Below are 18,527 nucleotides of genomic sequence, written 5' to 3' on the forward strand. Positions count from 1 at the left end.
CCCCCGTTCTCCCTCCCCCCCCACCACACTCCCCCGTTCTCCCTCCCCCCCCACCACACTCCCCCACACTCCCCCCCCCCCCCAACCACACTCCCCCGTTCTCCCTCCCCCCCCCACCACACTCCCCCACACTCTCCCCCCCCCCCCAACCACACTCCCCCGTTCTCCCTCCCACCCCACCACACTCCCCCCCCAACCACACTCCCCCACACTCCCCCCCCCCCAACCACACTCCCCAGTTCTCCCTCCCCCCCACCACACTCCCCCCCCACCACACTCCCCCCCCCACCACACTCCCCCGTTCTCCCTCCCCCCCACCAGACTCCCCCGTTCTCCCTCCCCCCCCACCACACTCCCCCGTTCTCCCTCCCCCCCACCACACTCCCCCGTTCTCCCTCCCCCCCCACCACACTCCCCCGTTCTCCCTCCCCCCCCCACCACACTCCCCCACACTCCCCCCCCAACCACACTCCCCCGTTCTCCCTCCCCCCCCCACCACACTCCCCCACACTCCCCCCCCCCCCCCAACCACACTCCCCCGTTCTCCCTCCCACCCCACCACACTCCCCCCCCCAACCACACTCCCCCACACTCCCCCCCCCCAACCACACTCCCCAGTTCTCCCTCCCCCCCACCACACTCCCCCCCCACCACACTCCCCCGTTCTCCCTCCCCCCCCACCACACTCCCCCGTTCTCCCTCCCCCCCCACCACACTCCCCCGTTCTCCCTCCCCCCCCACCACACTCCCCCGTTCTCCCCCCCCACCACACTCCCCCGTTCTCCCCCCCCCACCACACTCCCCCGTTCTCCCCCCCCACCACACTCCCCCGTTCTCCCCCTCCACCACACTCCCCCGTTCTCCCCCCCCACCACACTCCCCCGTTCTCCCCCCCCACCACACTCCCCCGTTCTCCCCCCCACCACACTCCCCCGTTCTCCCCCCCACCACACTCCCCCGTTCTCCCTCCCCCCCCACCACACTCCCCCACACTCCCCCCCCCAACCACACTCCCCCGTTCTCCCTCCCACCCCACCACACTCCCCCCCCCAACCACACTCCCCCGTTCTCCCTCCCACCCCACCACACTCCCCCCCCAACCACACTCCCCCACACTCCCCCCCCCCCCAACCACACTCCCCCGTTCTCCCTCCCACCCCACCACACTCCCCCCCCCAACCACACTCCCCCACACTCCCCCCCCCCAACCACACTCCCCCGTTCTCCCTCCCCCCCACCACACTCCCCCCCCCACCACACTCCCCCGTTCTCCCTCCCACCCCACCACACTCCCCCACACTCCCCCCCCACCACACTCCCCCGTTCTCCCTCCCCCCCCACCACACTCCCCCGTCCTCCCCCCCCACCACACTCCCCCGTTCTCCCCCCCCACCACACTCCCCCGTTCTCCCCCCCCACCACACTCCCCCGTTCTCCCCCCCCACCACACTCCCCCGTTCTCCCCCCCCACCACACTCCCCCGTTCTCCCCCCCCACCACACTCCCCCGTTCTCCCCCCCCACCACACTCCCCCGTTCTCCCCCCCCACCACACTCCCCCGTTCTCCCCCCCCCACCACACTCCCCCGTTCTCCCCCCCACCACACTCCCCCGTTCTCCCCCCCCACCACACTCCCCCGTTCTCCCCCCCCACCACACTCCCCCGTTCTCCCCCCCCACCACACTCCCCCGTTCTCCCCCCCCACCACACTCCCCCGTTCTCCCCCCCCACCACACTCCCCCGTTCTCCCCCCCCACCACACTCCCCCGTTCTCCCCCCCCCACCACACTCCCCCGTTCTCCCTCCCCCCCCCCACACTCCCCCGTTCTCCCTCCCCCCCCCACCACACTCCCCCGTTCTCCCTCCCCCCCCACCACACTCCCCCGTTCTCCCTCCCCCCCCCACCACACTCCCCCGTTCTCCCTCCCCCCCCACCACACTCCCCCCCCCACCACACTCCCCCGTTCTCCCTCCCCCCCCACCACACTCCCCCCCCACCACACTCCCCCGTTCTCCCTCCCCCCCACCACACTCCCCCGTTCTCCCCCCCCACCACACTCCCCCGTTCTCCCCCCCCACCACACTCCCCCGTTCTCCCTCCCCCCCCACCACACTCCCCCGTTCTCCCTCCCCCCCCACCACACTCCCCCGTTCTCCCCCCCCACCACACTCCCCCGTTCTCCCCCCCCACCACACTCCCCCGTTCTCCCTCCCCCCCACCACACTCCCCCGTTCTCCCTCCCACCCCACCACACTCCCCCCCCACCACACTCCCCCGTTTTCCCTCCCCCCCCACCACACTCCCCCGTTCTCCCTCCCACCCCACCACACTCCCCCCCCACCACACTCCCCCGTTTTCCCTCCCCCCCCACCACACTCCCCCGTTCTCCCTCCCACCCCACCACACTCCCCCCCCACCACACTCCCCCGTTTTCCCTCCCCCCCCACCACACTCCCCCGTTCTCCCTCCCACCCCACCACACTCCCCCGTTCTCCCTCCCACCCCACCACACTCCCCCCCCCCCCCAACCACACTCCCCCACACTCCCCCCCCCCCAACCACACTCCCCCGTTCTCCCTCCCCCCCACCACACTCCCCCCCCCACCACACTCCCCCGTTCTCCCTCCCCCCCCACCACACTCCCCCGTTCTCCCTCCCCCCCCACCACACTCCCCCGTTCTCCCCCCCCCACCACACTCCCCCGTTCTCCCCCCCACCACACTCCCCCGTTCTCCCCCCCCACCACACTCCCCCGTTCTCCCCCCCCACCACACTCCCCCGTTCTCCCTCCCCCCCCACCACACTCCCCCGTTCTCCCTCCCCCCCCCACCACACTCCCCCGTTCTCCCTCCCCCCCCCACCACACTCCCCCGTTCTCCCTCCCCCCCCACCACACTCCCCCCCCCACCACACTCCCCCGTTCTCCCTCCCCCCCCACCACACTCCCCCCCCCACCACACTCCCCCCCCACCACACTCCCCCGTTCTCCCTCCCCCCCCACCACACTCCCCCGTTCTCCCCCCCCACCACACTCCCCCGTTCTCCCTCCCCCCCACCACACTCCCCCGTTCTCCCCCCCCACCACACTCCCCCGTTCTCCCTCCCCCCCCACCACGCTCCCCCGTTCTCCCTCCCCCCCCACCACGCTCCCCCGTTCTCTCTCCCTCCCCACCACGCTCCCCCGTTCTCTCTCCCTCCCCACCACGCTCCCCCGTTCTCTCTCCCACCCCACCACGCTCCCCCGTTCTCTCTCCCTCCCCACCACACTCCCCCGTTCTCCCTCCCCCCCCCACCACACTCCCCCGTTCTCCCCCCCCACCACACTCCCCCGTTCTCCCCCCCCACCACACTTCCCCGTTCTCCCTCCCCCCCCACCACACTCCCCCGTTCTCCCTCCCCCCCACCACACTCCCCCGTTCTCCCCCCCCACCACACTCCCCCGTTCTCCCTCCCCCCCACCACACTCCCCCGTTCTCCCTCCCCCCCACCACACTCACCCCCCCACCACACTCCCCCGTTCTCCCTCCACCCCCACCACACTCCCCCGTTCTCCCTCCCCCCCCACCACACTCCCCCCCCACCACACTCCCCCGTTCTCCCTCCCCCCCACCACACTCCCCCGTTCTCCCTCCCCCCCACCACACTCCCCCCCCACCACACTCCCCCGTTCTCCCTCCCCCCCCACCACACTCCCCCCCCAGCACACTCCCCCGTTCTCGCTCCCCCCGCACCACACTCCCCCCCACCTCCCTCCCCCGTTCTCCCTCCCCCCCACCACACTCCCCCCACACCACACTCCCCCCCCCACCTCCCTCCCCCCCCACCACACTCCCCCCCCACCACACTCCCCCCCCCACCACACTCCCCCGTCCTCCCCCCCACCACGCTCCCCCGTTCTCCCTCCCCCCCCACCACGCTCCCCCGTTCTCCCTCCCCCCCCACCACGCTCCCCCGTTCTCCCTCCCCCCCCACCACGCTCCCCCGTTCTCCCTCCCCCCCCACCACGCTCCCCCGTTCTCCCTCCCCCCCCACCACGCTCCCCCGTTCTCCCTCCCTCCCCACCACGCTCCCCCGTTCTCTCTCCCTCCCCACCACGCTCCCCCGTTCTCTCTCCCTCCCCACCACGCTCCCCCGTTCTCTCTCCCACCCCACCACGCTCCCCCGTTCTCTCTCCCTCCCCACCACACTCCCCCGTTCTCCCTCCCCCCCCACCACACTCCCCCGTTCTCCCCCCCCACCACACTTCCCCGTTCTTCCTCCCCCCCCACCACACTCCCCCGTTCTCCCTCCCCCCCACCACACTCCCCCGTTCTCCCCCCCCACCACACTCCCCCGTTCTCCCCCCCCACCACACTCCCCCGTTCTCCCTCCCCCACCACCACACTCCCCCGTTCTCCCTCCCCCACCACCACACTCCCCCGTTCTCCCTCCCCCCCCACCACACTCCCCCGTTCTCCCTCCCCCCCACCACACTCCCCCGTTCTCCCTCCCCCCACCACACTCCCCCCCCACCACACTCCCCCGTTCTCCCTCCACCCCCACCACACTCCCCCGTTCTCCCTCCCCCCCACCACACTCCCCCCCCACCACACTCCCCCGTTCTCCCTCCCCCCCACCACACTCCCCCGTTCTCCCTCCCCCCCACCACACTCCCCCCCCACCACACTCCCCCGTTCTCCCTCCCCCCTCACCACACTCCCCCCCCACCACACTCCCCCGTTCTCCCTCCCCCCGCACCACACTCCCCCCCACCTCCCTCCCCCGTTCTCCCTCCCCCCCACCACACTCCCCCCACACCACACTCCCCCCCCCACCACACTCCCCCCCCACCACACTCCCCCCCCACCACACTCCCCCCCCACCACACTCCCCCGTCCTCCCCCCCACCACGCTCCCCCGTTCTCCCTCCCCCCCCACCACGCTCCCCCGTTCTCCCTCCCCCCCCACCACGCTCCCCCGTTCTCCCTCCCCCCCCACCACGCTCCCCCGTTCTCCCTCCCCCCCCACCACGCTCCCCCGTTCTCCCTCCCCCCCCACCACGCTCCCCCGTTCTCTCTCCCTCCCCACCACGCTCCCCCGTTCTCCCTCCCCCCCCACCACACTCCCCCGTTCTCCCCCCCCACCACACTTCCCCGTTCTCCCTCCCCCCCCCCACACTCCCCCGTTCTCCCTCCCCCCCACCACACTCCCCCGTTCTCCCCCCCCACCACACTCCCCCGTTCTCCCCCCCCACCACACTCCCCCGTTCTCCCTCCCCCCCACCACACTCCCCCGTTCTCCCTCCCCCCCACCACACTCCCCCGTTCTCCCTCCCCCCCACCACACTCCCCCGTTCTCCCTCCCACCCCACCACACTCCCCCCCCACCACACTCAAGCGTTTTCCCTCCCCCCCCACCACACTCCCCCGTTCTCCCTCCCACCCCACCACACTCCCCCCCCACCACACTCCCCCGTTTTCCCTCCCCCCCCCCACACTCCCCCCCCCCACCACACTCCCCCGTTTTCCCTCCCCCCCCACCACACTCCCCCGTTCTCCCTCCCACCCCACCACACTCCCCCCCCACCACACTCCCCCGTTTTCCCTCCCCCCCCACCACACTCGCACCCCCACCACACTCCCCCGTTCTCCCTCCCCCCCCACCACACTCCCCCGTTCTCCCTCCCCCCACCACACTCCCCCCCCACCACACTCCCCCGTTCTCACTCCCCCCCCACCACACTCCCCCGTTCTCCCTCCCCCCCCACCACACTCCCCCGTTCTCCCTCCCACCCCACCACACTCCCCCCCCACCACACTCCCCCGTTTTCCCTCCCCCCCCACCACACTCGCCCCCCCACCACACTCCCCCGTTCTCCCTCCCCCCCCACCACACTCCCCCGTTCTCACTCCCCCCCCACCACACTCCCCCGTTCTCCCTCCCCCCCCACCACACTCCCCCGTTCTCCCTCCCACCCCACCACACTCCCCCCCCCCACCACACTCCCCCCCCCCCCCCCACCACACTCCCCACCCCCACCACACCACACTCCCCACCCCCACCACACCACACTCCCCACCCCCACCACACCACACTCCCCCCCCCCCCCACACCACACTCCCCCCCCCCCCCACACCACACTCCCCCCCCCCCCCCCACACCACACTCCCCCCCCCCCCACCACACCACACTCCCCCCCCCCCCACCACACTCCCCTCCCCCCCCCACCACACTCCCCTCCCCCCCCCACCACACTCTCCCCCCCCCCCCACCACACTCCCCCCCCCACCACACTCCCCCCCCCCAACCACACTCTCCCCCCCCCCCAACCACACTCTCCCCCCCCCCCAACCACACTCTCCCCCCCCCCCAACCACACTCTCCCCCCCCCCACCACACTCTCCCCCCCCCCCCCAACCACACTCCCCCCCCCCACCACACTCCCCCCCCCCAACCACACCACCCCCCCCCCCCACCACACCCCCCCCCCCCACCACACTCCCCCCCCCCCCAACCACACTCCCCCCCCCCCCCCACCACACTCCCCCCCCCCCCACCACACTCCCCCCCCCCCCCCACCACACTCCCCCCCCCCCCACCACACTCCCCCCCCCCCAACCACACTCCCCCCCCCCCCCAACCACACTCCCCCCCCCCCCCAACCACACTCCCCCCCCCCCCAACCACACTCCCCCCCCCACCACACTTCCCCCCCCCCACCACACTCCCCCCCCCAACACACTCCCCCCCCCCACCACACTCCCCTCCCCCCCCCACCACACTCCCCCCCCCCACCACACTCCCCCCCCCCACCACACTCCCCCCCCCACCACACTCCCCCCCCCCCCACCACACTCCCCCCCCCCCACCACACTCCCCCCCCCCCACCACACTCCCCTCCCCCCCCCCCACCACACTCCCCTCCCCCCCCCCCACCACACTCCCCCCCCCCACCACACTCCCCTCCCCCCCCCACCACACTCCCCCCCCCCCACCACACTCCCCCCCCCCCACCACACTCCCCTCCCCCCCCACCACACTCCCCTCCCCCCCCCCACCACACTCCCCCCCCCCCACCACACTCCCCCCCCCCACCACACTCCCCCCCCCCACCACACTCCCCCCCCCCACCACACTCCCCCCCCCCCACCACACTCCCCCCCCCCACCACACTCCCCCCCTCCCACCACACTCCCCCCCTCCCACCACACTCCCCCCCCCACCACACTCCCCCGTTCTCCCTCCCCCCCCACCACACTCCCCCCCCACCACACTCCCCCGTTCTCCCTCCCCCCCCACCACACTCCCCCCCCACCACACTCCCCCGTTCTCCCTCCCCCCCCAACACACTCCCCCCCCACCACACTCCCCCGTTCTCACTCCCCCCCCCCCACCACACTCCCCCGTTCTCCCTCCCCCCCCACCACACTCCCCCGTTCTCCCTCCCCCCCCACCACACTCCCCCGTTCTCCCGCCCCCCCCAACCACACTCCCCCGTTCTCCCTCCCCCCCACCACACTCCCCCGTTCTCCCTCCCCCCCACCACACTCCCCCCCCCTCCCTCCCCCCCACCACATTCCCCCCCCACCACACTCCCCCGTTCTCCCTCCCCCCCCACCACACTCCCCCCCCCACCACACTCCCCCGTTCTCCCTCCCCCCCACCACACTCCCCCCCCACCACACTCCCCCGTTCTCCCTCCCCCCCACCACACTCCCCCCCACCACACTCCCCCGTTCTCCCTCCCCCCCACCACACTTCCCCCCCCACCACACTCCCCCGTTCTCCCTCCCCCCCACCACACTCCCCCCCCACCACACTCCCCCGTTCTCCCTCCCCCCCACCACACTCCCCCCCCACCACACTCCCCCGTTCTCCCTCCCCCCCACCACACTCCCCCCCCCACCACACTCCCCCGTTCTCCCTCCCCCCCACCACACTCCCCCCCCACCACACTCCCCCGTTCTCCCTCCCCCCCCCACCACACTCCCCCCCCACCACACTCCCCCCCCACCACACTCCCCCGTTCTGCCTCCCCCCCCAACACACTCCCCCCCCACCACACTCCCCCGTTCTCCCTCCCCCCCACCACACTCCCCCCCCCCACCACACTCCCCCGTTCTCCCTCCCCCCCCACCACACTCCCCCGTTCTCCCTCCCCCCCCACCACACTCCCCCGTTCTCCCTCCCCCCCACCACACTCCCCCGTTCTCCCTCCCCCCCCACCACACTCCCCCGTTCTCCCGCCCCCCCAACCACACTCCCCCGTTCTCCCGCCCCCCCAACCACACTCCCCCGTTCTCTCTCCCCCACCACCACACTCCCCCGTTCTCCCTCCCCCCCCACCACACTCCCCCGTTCTCCCTCCCCCCCCACCACACTCCCCCGTTCTCCCTCCCCCCCACCACACTCCCCCGTTCTCCCTCCCCCCCACCACACTCCCCCCCCACCACACTCCCCCGTTCTCCCTCCACCCCCACCACACTCCCCCGTTCTCCCTCCCCCCCCACCACACTCCCCCCCCACCACACTCCCCCCCCCACCACACTCCCCCGTTCTGCCTCCCCCCCCAACACACTCCCCCCCCACCACACTCCCCCGTTCTCCCTCCCCCCCACCACACTCCCCCCCCCCCCACCACACTCCCCCGTTCTCCCTCCCCCCCCACCACACTCCCCCGTTCTCCCTCCCCCCCCACCACACTCCCCCGTTCTCCCGCCCCCCCCAACCACACTCCCCCGTTCTCCCGCCCCCCCCAACCACACTCCCCCGTTCTCCCTCCCCCACCACCACACTCCCCCGTTCTCCCTCCCCCACCACCACACTCCCCCGTTCTCCCTCCCCCCCACCACACTCCCCCCCCACCACACTCCCCCGTTCTCCCTCCCCCCCCACCACACTCCCCCCCCACCACACTCCCCCGTTCTCCCTCCCCCCGCACCACACTCCCCCCCCCACCACACTCCCCCCCCCCCACCACACTCCCCCCCCCCCCACCACACTCCCCCCCCACCACACTCCCCCCCCCCCCCACCACACTCCCCCCCCACCACACTCCCCCCCCCCCCCCCCACCACACTCCCCCCCCACCACACTCCCCCCCCCCACCACACTCCCCCCCCACCACACTCCCCCCCCACCACACTCCCCCCCCACCACACTCACCCCCCCACCACACTCACCCCCCCCACCACACTCACCCCCCCACCACACTCACCCCCCCACCACACTCACCCCCCCACCACACTCACCCCCCCACCACACTCACCCCCCCCACCACACTCACCCCCCCCACCACACTCCCCCCCCCCCCCCACCACACTCCCCCCCCCCCCCCACCACACTCACCCCCCCCCCCCCACCACACTCACCCCCCCACCACACTCACCCCCCCACCACACTCACCCCCCCACCACACTCACCCCCCCACCACACTCCCGCCCCCCCCACCACACTCCCCCCCCCCACCACACTCCCCCCCCCCACCACACTCGCCCCCCACCACACTCCCCCCCACCACACTCGCCCCCCACCACACTCGCCCCCCACCACACTCCCCCCCACCACACTCCCCCGTCCTCCCCCCCCCCACCACGCTCCCCCGTTCTCCCTCCCCCCCCACCACGCTCCCCCGTCCTCCCCCCCACCACGCTCCCCCGTTCTCCCTCCCCCCCCACCACGCTCCCCCGTTCTCCCTCCCCCCCCACCACGCTCCCCCGTTCTCCCTCCCCCCCCACCACGCTCCCCCGTTCTCCCTCCCCCCCCACCACGCTCCCCCGTTCTCCCTCCCCCCCCACCACGCTCCCCCGTTCTCCCTCCCCCCCCACCACGCTCCCCCGTTCTCCCTCCCCCCCCACCACGCTCCCCCGTTCTCCCTCCCCCCCCACCACGCTCCCCCGTTCTCCCTCCCCCCCCACCACGCTCCCCCGTTCTCCCTCCCCCCCCACCACGCTCCCCCGTTCTCCCTCCCCCCCCACCACGCTCCCCCGTTCTCCCTCCCCCCCCACCACGCTCCCCCGTTCTCCCTCCCCCCCCACCACGCTCCCCCGTTCTCTCTCCCCCCCCACCACGCTCCCCCGTTCTCTCTCCCCCCCCCACCACGCACCCCCGTTCTCTCTCCCTCCCCACCACGCTCCCCCGTTCTCTCTCCCCCCCCACCACGCTCCCCCGTTCTCCCCCCCCCACCACACTCCCCCGTTCTCCCTCCCCCCCCACCACACTCCCCCCCCCACCACACTCCCCCGTTCTCCCTCCCCCCGCACCACACTCCCCGCCCACCACACTCCCCCCCCACCACACTCCCCCCCACCTCCCTCCCCCGTTCTCCCTCCCCCCCCACCACACTCCCCCCCCCACCACACTCCCCCCCCCACCACACTCCCCCGTTCTCCCTCCCCCCCCACCACACTCCCCCCCCACCACACTCCCCCCCCCCCCCACCACACTCCCCCCCCCCCCACCACACTCCCCCCCCCCCACCACACTCCCCCCCCCCCACCACACTCCCCCCCCCCACCACACTCACCCCCCACCACACTCCCCCCCCACACCACACTCACCCCCCACCACACTCCCCCCCCACACCACACTCACCCCCCACCACACTCCCCCCCCACACCACACTCACCCCCCACCACACTCCCCCCCCACACCACAGTCCCCCCCCACCACACTCCCCCCCACCACACTCCCCCGTCCTCCCCCCCCACCACGCTCCCCCGTTCTCTCTCCCTCCCCACCACACTCCCCCCCCCACCACACTCCCCCGTTCTCCCTCCCCCCCCACCACACTCCCCCCCCACCACACTCCCCCGTTCTCCCTCCCCCCGCACCACACTCCCCCCCACCTCCCTCCCCCGTTCTCCCTCCCCCCCCACCACACTCCCCCACCCCACCACACTCCCCCCCCCCACCACACTCCCCCCCCCCCCACCACACTCCCCCCCCACCACACTCCCCCCCCACCACACTCCCCCCCCCCACCACACTCCCCCCCCCCACCACACTCCCCCCCCACCACACTCACCCCCCCCACCACACTCTCCCCCCCCACCACACTCCCCCCCCACCACACTCCCCCCCCCCACCACACTCCCCCCCCACCACACTCCCCCCCCCCACCACACTCCCCCCCCCCCACCACACTCCCCCCCCCACCACACTCACCCCCCCCCACCACACTCACCCCCCCCACCACACTCCCCCCCCCACCACACTCCCCCCCCCACCACCACACTCCCCCCCCCACCACACTCCGCCCCCCACCACCACACTCCGCCCCCCACCACACTCTCCGCCCCCCACCACACTCCCCCCCCCCCCCACCACACTCCGCCCCCCACCACACTCCCCCCCCCCCCCCACCACACTCCGCCCCCCACCACACTCCCCCCCCCCCCACCACACTCCGCCCCCCACCACACTCCCCCCCCCCCCACCACACTCCCCCCCACCACGCTCCCCCGTTCTCCCTCCCCCCCCACCACGCTCCCCCGTTCTCCCTCCCCCCCCACCACGCTCCCCCGTTCTCCCTCCCCCCCCACCACGCTCCCCCGTTCTCCCTCCCCCCCCACCACGCTCCCCCGTTCTCCCTCCCCCCCCACCACGCTCCCCCGTTCTCCCTCCCCCCCCACCACGCTCCCCCGTTCTCCCTCCCCCCCCACCACGCTCCCCCGTTCTCCCTCCCCCCCCACCACGCTCCCCCGTTCTCCCTCCCCCCCCACCACGCTCCCCCGTTCTCCCTCCCCCCCCACCACGCTCCCCCGTTCTCCCTCCCCCCCCACCACGCTCCCCCGTTCTCCCTCCCCCCCCACCACGCTCCCCCGTTCTCCCTCCCCCCCCACCACGCTCCCCCGTTCTCCCTCCCCCCCCACCACGCTCCCCCGTTCTCCCTCCCCCCCCACCACGCTCCCCCGTTCTCCCTCCCCCCCCACCACGCTCCCCCGTTCTCCCTCCCCCCCCACCACGCTCCCCCGTTCTCCCTCCCCCCCCACCACGCTCCCCCGTTCTCCCTCCCCCCCCACCACGCTCCCCCGTTCTCCCTCCCCCCCCACCACGCTCCCCCGTTCTCCCTCCCCCCCCACCACGCTCCCCCGTTCTCCCTCCCCCCCCACCACGCTCCCCCGTTCTCCCTCCCCCCCCACCACGCTCCCCCGTTCTCCCTCCCCCCCCACCACGCTCCCCCGTTCTCCCTCCCCCCCCACCACGCTCCCCCGTTCTCCCTCCCCCCCCACCACGCTCCCCCGTTCTCCCTCCCCCCCCACCACGCTCCCCCGTTCTCCCTCCCCCCCCACCACGCTCCCCCGTTCTCCCTCCCCCCCCACCACGCTCCCCCGTTCTCCCTCCCCCCCCACCACGCTCCCCCGTTCTCCCTCCCCCCCCACCACGCTCCCCCGTTCTCCCTCCCCCCCCACCACGCTCCCCCGTTCTCCCTCCCCCCCCACCACGCTCCCCCGTTCTCCCTCCCCCCCCACCACGCTCCCCCGTTCTCCCTCCCCCCCCACCACGCTCCCCCGTTCTCCCTCCCCCCCCACCACGCTCCCCCGTTCTCCCTCCCCCCCCACCACGCTCCCCCGTTCTCCCTCCCCCCCCACCACGCTCCCCCGTTCTCCCTCCCCCCCCACCACGCTCCCCCGTTCTCTCTCCCCCCCCACCACGCTCCCCCGTTCTCTCTCCCTCCCCACCACGCTCCCCCGTTCTCTCTCCCTCCCCACCACGCTCCCCCGTTCTCTCTCCCTCCCCACAACGCTCCCCCGTTCTCTCTCCCTCCCCACCACGCTCCCCCGTTCTCTCTCCCTCCCCACCACGCTCCCCCGTTCTCTCTCCCTCCCCACCACGCTCCCCCGTTCTCTCTCCCCCCCCACCACGCTCCCCCGTTCTCCCCCCCCACCACGCTCCCCCGTTCTCCCTCCCCCCCAACCACGCTCCCCCGTTCTCCCTCCCCCCCACCACACTCCCCCCCCCACCACGCTCCCCCGTTCTCCCTCCCCCCCCACCACACTCCCCCCCCACCACACTCCCCCGTTCTCACTCCCCCCCCACCACACTCCCCCGTTCTCTCTCCCCCCCCACCACGCTCCCCCGTTCTCCCTCCCCCCCAACCACGCTCCCCCGTTCTCCCTCCCCCCCACCACACTCCCCCCCCCACCACGCTCCCCCGTTCTCCCTCCCCCCCCACCACACTCCCCCCCCACCACACTCCCCCGTTCTCACTCCCCCCCCACCACACTCCCCCCCCACCACACTCCCCCGTTCTCACTCCCCCCCCACCACACTCCCCCCCCACCACACTCCCCCGTTCTCCCTCCCCCCCCACCACACTCCCGCCCCACCACACTCCCCCGTTCTCCCTCCCCCACCACCACACTCCCGCCCCACCACACTCCCCCCCCCCCACCACACTCCCCCCCCACCACACTCCCCCCCCCACCACACTCCCCCCCCCCCCACCACACTCCCCCCCCCCCACCACACTCCCCCCCCCCCCACCACACTCCCCCACCCCCCACCACACTCCCCCCCCCCCACCACACTCCCCCCCCCCCCACCACACTCCCCCCCCCCCCACCACACTCCCCCCCCCCCACCACACTTCCCCCCCCACCACCACACTCCCCCCCCCCACCACACTCCCCCGTTCTCCCTCCCCCCCCACCACACTCCCCCCCCCACCACACTCCCCCGTTCTCCCTCCCCCCCCACCACACTCCCGCCCCACCACACTCCCCCGTTCTCCCTCCCCCCAACCACACTCCCCCGTTCTCACTCCCCCCCCCACCCCCCCTCCCCCGTTCCCCCCCCTCCCCCCCCCACCGTTCCCCCCCCTCCCCCCCCCACCCCCCCCTCCCCCCCCCACCCCCCCCTCCCCCCCCCCCTCCCCCCTCCCCCGTTCCCCCCCCTCCCCCCCCCACCGTTCCCCCCCACCCCCCCCCCACCCCCCCCTCCCCCCCCCCCTCCCCCCTCCCCCGTTCCCCCCCCTCCCCCCCCCACCGTTCCCCCCCACCCCCCCCCCCCACCCCCCCCTCCCCCCCCCACCCCCCTCCCCCCCCCACCCCCCCCTCCCCCCCCCACCCCCCTCCCCCCCCCACCCCCCCCCACCCCCCCCTCCCCCGTTCCCCCCCCTCCCCCCCCCACCCCCCCCTCCCCCGTTCCCCCACCCCCCCCTCCCCCGTTCCCCCCCCTCCCCCCCCCCACCCCCCCCTCCCCCGTTCCCCCACCCCCCCCTCCCCCGTTCCCCCCCCTCCCCCCCCCTCCCCCCCCCCCCACCCCCCCGTTCCCCCCCCTCCCCCCCCCCCACCCCCCCGTTCCCCCCCCTCCCCCCCCCCCGTTCCCCCCTCCCCCGTTCCCCCCCCTCCCCCCTTCCCCCCCCCACCCCCCCTCCCCCCCCCTCCCCCCTTCCCCCCCCCACCCCCCCTCCCCCCCCCTCCCCCCTTCCCCCCCCCACCCCCCCTCCCCCCCCTCCCCCCTTCCCCCCCCCACCCCCCCTCCCCCCCCCTCCCCCGTTCCCCCCCCCACCCCCCCCTCCCCCGTTCCCCCCCCTCCCCCCCCTCCCCCCCCTCCCCCGTTCCCCCCCCCACCCCCCCCTCCCCCGTTCCCCCCCCACCCCCCCCTCCCCCGTTCCCCCCCCTCCCCCCCCTCCCCCGTTCCCCCCCTCCCCCCCCCACCCCCCCCTCCCCCGTTCCCCCCCCTCCCCCCCCCACCCCCCCCTCCCCCGTTCCCCCCCTCCCCCCCCCAGCCCCCCTCCCCCGTTCCCCCCCTCCCCCCCCCAGCCCCCCTCCCCCGTTCCCCCCCCTCCCCCGTTCCCACCCCCCCCTCCCCCGTTCCCCCCTCCCCCCCCCCACCCCCCCCTCCCCCCCCCACCCCCCCCTCCCCCGTTCCCACCCCCCCCTCCCCCGTTCCCCCCCTCCCCCCCCCAGCCCCCCTCCCCCGTTCCCACCCCCCCCTCCCCCGTTCCCCCCCCTCCCCCGTTCCCACCCCCCCCTCCCCCGTTCCCCCCCCTCCCCCGTTCCCACCCCCCCCTCCCCCGTTCCCACCCCCCCCTCCCCCGTTCCCACCCCCCCGTTCCCCCCCCACCCCCCCCTCCCCCGTTCCCACCCCCCCGTTCCCCCCTCCCCCGTTCCCACCCCCCCGTTCCCCCCCACCCCCCCGTTCCCCCCCCACCCCCCCCTCCCCCGTTCCCACCCCCCCGTTCCCCCCCCACCCCCCCCTCCCCCGTTCCCACCCCCCCGTTCCCCCCCCACCCCCCCGTTCCCCCGTTCCCACCCCCCCGTTCCCCCCCGTTCCCCCGTTCCCACCCCCCCGTTCCCCCCCCCTCCCCCGTTCCCACCCCCCCGTTCCCCCCCCCTCCCCCGTTCCCCCCCGTTCCCCCGTTCCCCCTCCCCCGTTCCCCCCCGTTCCCCCGTTCCCACCCCCCCGTTCCCCCCCCCCTCCCCCGTTCCCACCCGTTCCCCCGTTCCCACCCCCCCGTTCCCCCCCCCTCCCCCGTTCCCACCCCCCCCGTTCCCCCCCCTCCCCCGTTCCCACCCCCCCGTTCCCCCCCCCCCCCCGTTCCCCCCCCTCCCCCGTTCCCACCCCCCCGTTCCCCCCCCCTCCCCCGTTCCCACCCCCCCGTTCCCCCCCCAACCCCCCCCTCCCCCGTTCCCGTTCCCACCCCCCACCCCCCCTCTCCCCCCCGTTCCCGTTCCCACCCCCCCACCCCCCCTCTCCCCCCCCCACCCCCACCCGTTCCCCCCCCCACCCCCGTTCCCCCCCCCACCCCCCCTCCCCCCCCCACCCCCCCTCCCCCCTCCCACCCCCCCCTCCCCCCCCCACCCCCGTTCCCCCCCCCACCCCCCCTCCCCCCTCCCACCCCCCCCTCCCCCCCCCACCCCCCCTCCCCCCTCCCACCCCCCCCTCCCCCGTTCCCCTCCCACCCCCCCCTCCCCCGTTCCCACCCCCCCTCCCCCGTTCCCCCCCACCCCCTCCCCCGTTCCCCTCCCACCCACCCCCTCCCCCGTTCCCCTCCCACCCACCCCCTCCCCCGTTCCCCTCCCACCCACCCCCCCCGTTCCCCTCCCCCCCTCCCCCGTTCCCCTCCCCCCCACCCCCTCCCCCGTTCCCCTCCCACCCACCCCCCCCGTTCCCCTCCCCCCCACCCCCTCCCGTTCCCCCGTTCCCCTCCCCCCCACCCCCTCCCCCTCCCCCGTTCCCCTCCCACCCCAGCCCCCCCTCCCCCCCTCCCCCGTTCCCACCCCCCCCTCCCCCCCTCCCCCGTTCCCACCCCCCCTCCCCCGTTCCCCCCCCCCTCCCCCATTCCCCTCCCCCCCACCCCCTCCCCCGTTCCCCTCCCACCCACCCCCCCCCGTTCCCCTCCCCCCCACCCCCACCCCCTCCCCCGTTCCCCTCCCACCCCCCCCTCCCCCGTTCCCCTCCCACCCCCCCCTCCCCCGTTTCCCCCCACCCCCTCCCCCGTTCCCCTCCCACCCACCCCCCCCGTTCCCCTCCCCCCCACCCCCTCCCGTTCCCCCGTTCCCCTCCCACCCCACCCCCTCCCCCTCCCCCGTTCCCCTCCCACCCCACCCCCTCCCCCTCCCCCGTTCCCCTCCCACCCCACCCCCTCCCCCTCCCCCCCCCGTTCCCACCCCCCCCTCCCCCGTTCCCCTCCCCCCCACCCCCTCCCCCGTTCCCCTCCCACCCACCCCCCCCCGTTCCCCTCCCCCCCACCCCCACCCCCTCCCCCGTTCCCCTCCCACCCACCCCCCCCCCGTTCCCCTCCCACCCACCCCACTCCCCCGTTCCCACCCCCTCCCCCGTTCCCCTCCCACCCACCCCACTCCCCCGTTCCCCCCCCCCCCCCGTGCGGGTACCTGTCTGGGTGAGGCCGCTGATGGCCTGGCTGTACCGCTCCGCCGCCTGCCCGAACTGGCCGTGCTGGAACAGCTCGTTACCGGCGCTTTTCAACTGGAGCGCCGCGGCGCCGGAGGCCGGGCCCCGGGAGCGGCCCGTCATCGGGGCTGGGGCCGGGGGAGAGGGAGAGGTCGGGGCCTGAGGCTGGGGCCGGGGTAGAGGCCTGGGGCTGAGCGGGTTGTGCCGGGGCCTGGGGCTGAGTCTGGGGCCGGGGTCTGGGTCTGGGTCCGGGGCCGGGGCCGGGGCCGGGGCCGGGTCCTGAGGCTGAGGTCTGGGTCCGGGTCCGGGGTGGAGCGGGTTGGTCCGGTGCCGGTGCCGGGGCCGGGTGCGGGCAGCGTCCCAGCAGTGAGCTGTTTAACCCGGGGACGGAGGGTGGAGAATGTGCCGCTTCACCGCCCAATCCCTGACAATGGGGAGAGTCCGTGTCAACATGTCACGCTGCAACTCACTCACTCCTCCCAGCCACTGGGGGCGCCTTAATGCTGCTCAGACTCCTCAGCTTTGACATTGCTGTAGCGCCTTTCCCAACCCTCAGCTGGAAAAGCTCAGCAGGTCTGGCAGCATCTGTGGAGAGAAACCAGAGTAAAGGTTTTAGGTTGAGTGACCTGGGGAAGGGGCACTCGACTGGGCATTCCTAATGAAGGGCTTATGCCGAAACATTGACTCTCCTGCTCCTCGGATGCTGCCTGACCTGCTGTGCTTTACCAGCAACACTCTCTCAACTCTGATCTCCAGCATCTGCACTCCTCATTTTCTCCTTCTCCACTGGAAACGTTAACTCCGCTTTCTCTGCCAGACCTGCTGAGCCTTTTCAGCAGTTTCCTGCTAAAAGTTGCGAAAGGTGCTATCGAAATGTTAAGGCTGAGAAGCCATAGAGATGTACAGCACGGACACAGACCCTCCTGTCCAACCCGTCCATGCTGACCAGATATCCGAACCCAATCTCGTCCCACCTGCCAGCACCCGGCCCATATCCCTCCAAACCCTTCCTATTCATATACCCATCCAAATGCCTTTTAAATGTTGCAGTTGTACCAGCCTCCACCACTTCCTCTGGCAGCTCATTCCATACACGTACCACCCTCTGAGTGAAAAAGTTGCCCCTCAAGTCTCTTTTATATCTTTCCCCTCTCACCCTAAACCTATGCCCTCTAGTTCTGGATTCCCCGATCCCAGAGAAAAGACTTTGTCTATATATCCCATCCATGCCCCTCATGATTTTAGAAACCTCTATGTGGTCAACCCTCAACCTCCAATGCTGGAGGGAAAACAGCCCCAGCCTATTACAAGCAGTATTAACTTCTATTTTTGTTTCTGATTTATTGCGTTCACAGTTCTTTCAGTTTTTAGTTCAGTTGGCTCAATGGCTGGGTCACAATGCAGAGTAACACCAACAGCTGAGGTTCCCAAGAAGGACTCTCCTTAATTTCTTCCCCTCACCTGAGGCGTGGTGACCCTCTGATTAAACCACTATCAATCATCTCTCTCTGATATCACTGAGCCTTTACACCCTTTGGTTGTGTAGTCACTGTTTATAATATAGGAACTGCAGCAGTCAGTTTAGGCACAGCATGCTCCCATAAACAGTGATGTGATCATAAATTTAATACTCTCTGCCGCAGTGATGTTGGTTAAAATCAGAAATTGGCTAAAATTGCTGTGA

General features: G+C 73.8%; 1 protein-coding gene across 1 annotated transcript in view; it reads right to left on the reverse strand.

Moving 5' to 3' along the window:
* The window catches only part of tomm34 (translocase of outer mitochondrial membrane 34), a 60,859-nt gene extending 43,730 nt beyond the window's left edge, over nt 1-17,129 (reverse strand). Inside the window, exon 1 of the mRNA XM_087994703.1 lies at nt 16,825-17,129. Within this exon, the coding sequence (XP_087850829.1) occupies nt 16,825-16,966 (142 nt within the window). The 5' untranslated portion in view covers nt 16,967-17,129. The remainder of the gene's footprint in view (nt 1-16,824) is intronic.
* Between the last annotated feature and the right edge of the window lie 1,398 nt (nt 17,130-18,527).

This window comes from Chiloscyllium plagiosum, unplaced genomic scaffold (genome assembly GCF_037043375.1).
Source record: "Chiloscyllium plagiosum isolate Xiang-an unplaced genomic scaffold, Cpla_swu_hap1 HiC_scaffold_15, whole genome shotgun sequence".
Classification (NCBI taxonomy): domain Eukaryota; kingdom Metazoa; phylum Chordata; class Chondrichthyes; order Orectolobiformes; family Hemiscylliidae; genus Chiloscyllium; species Chiloscyllium plagiosum.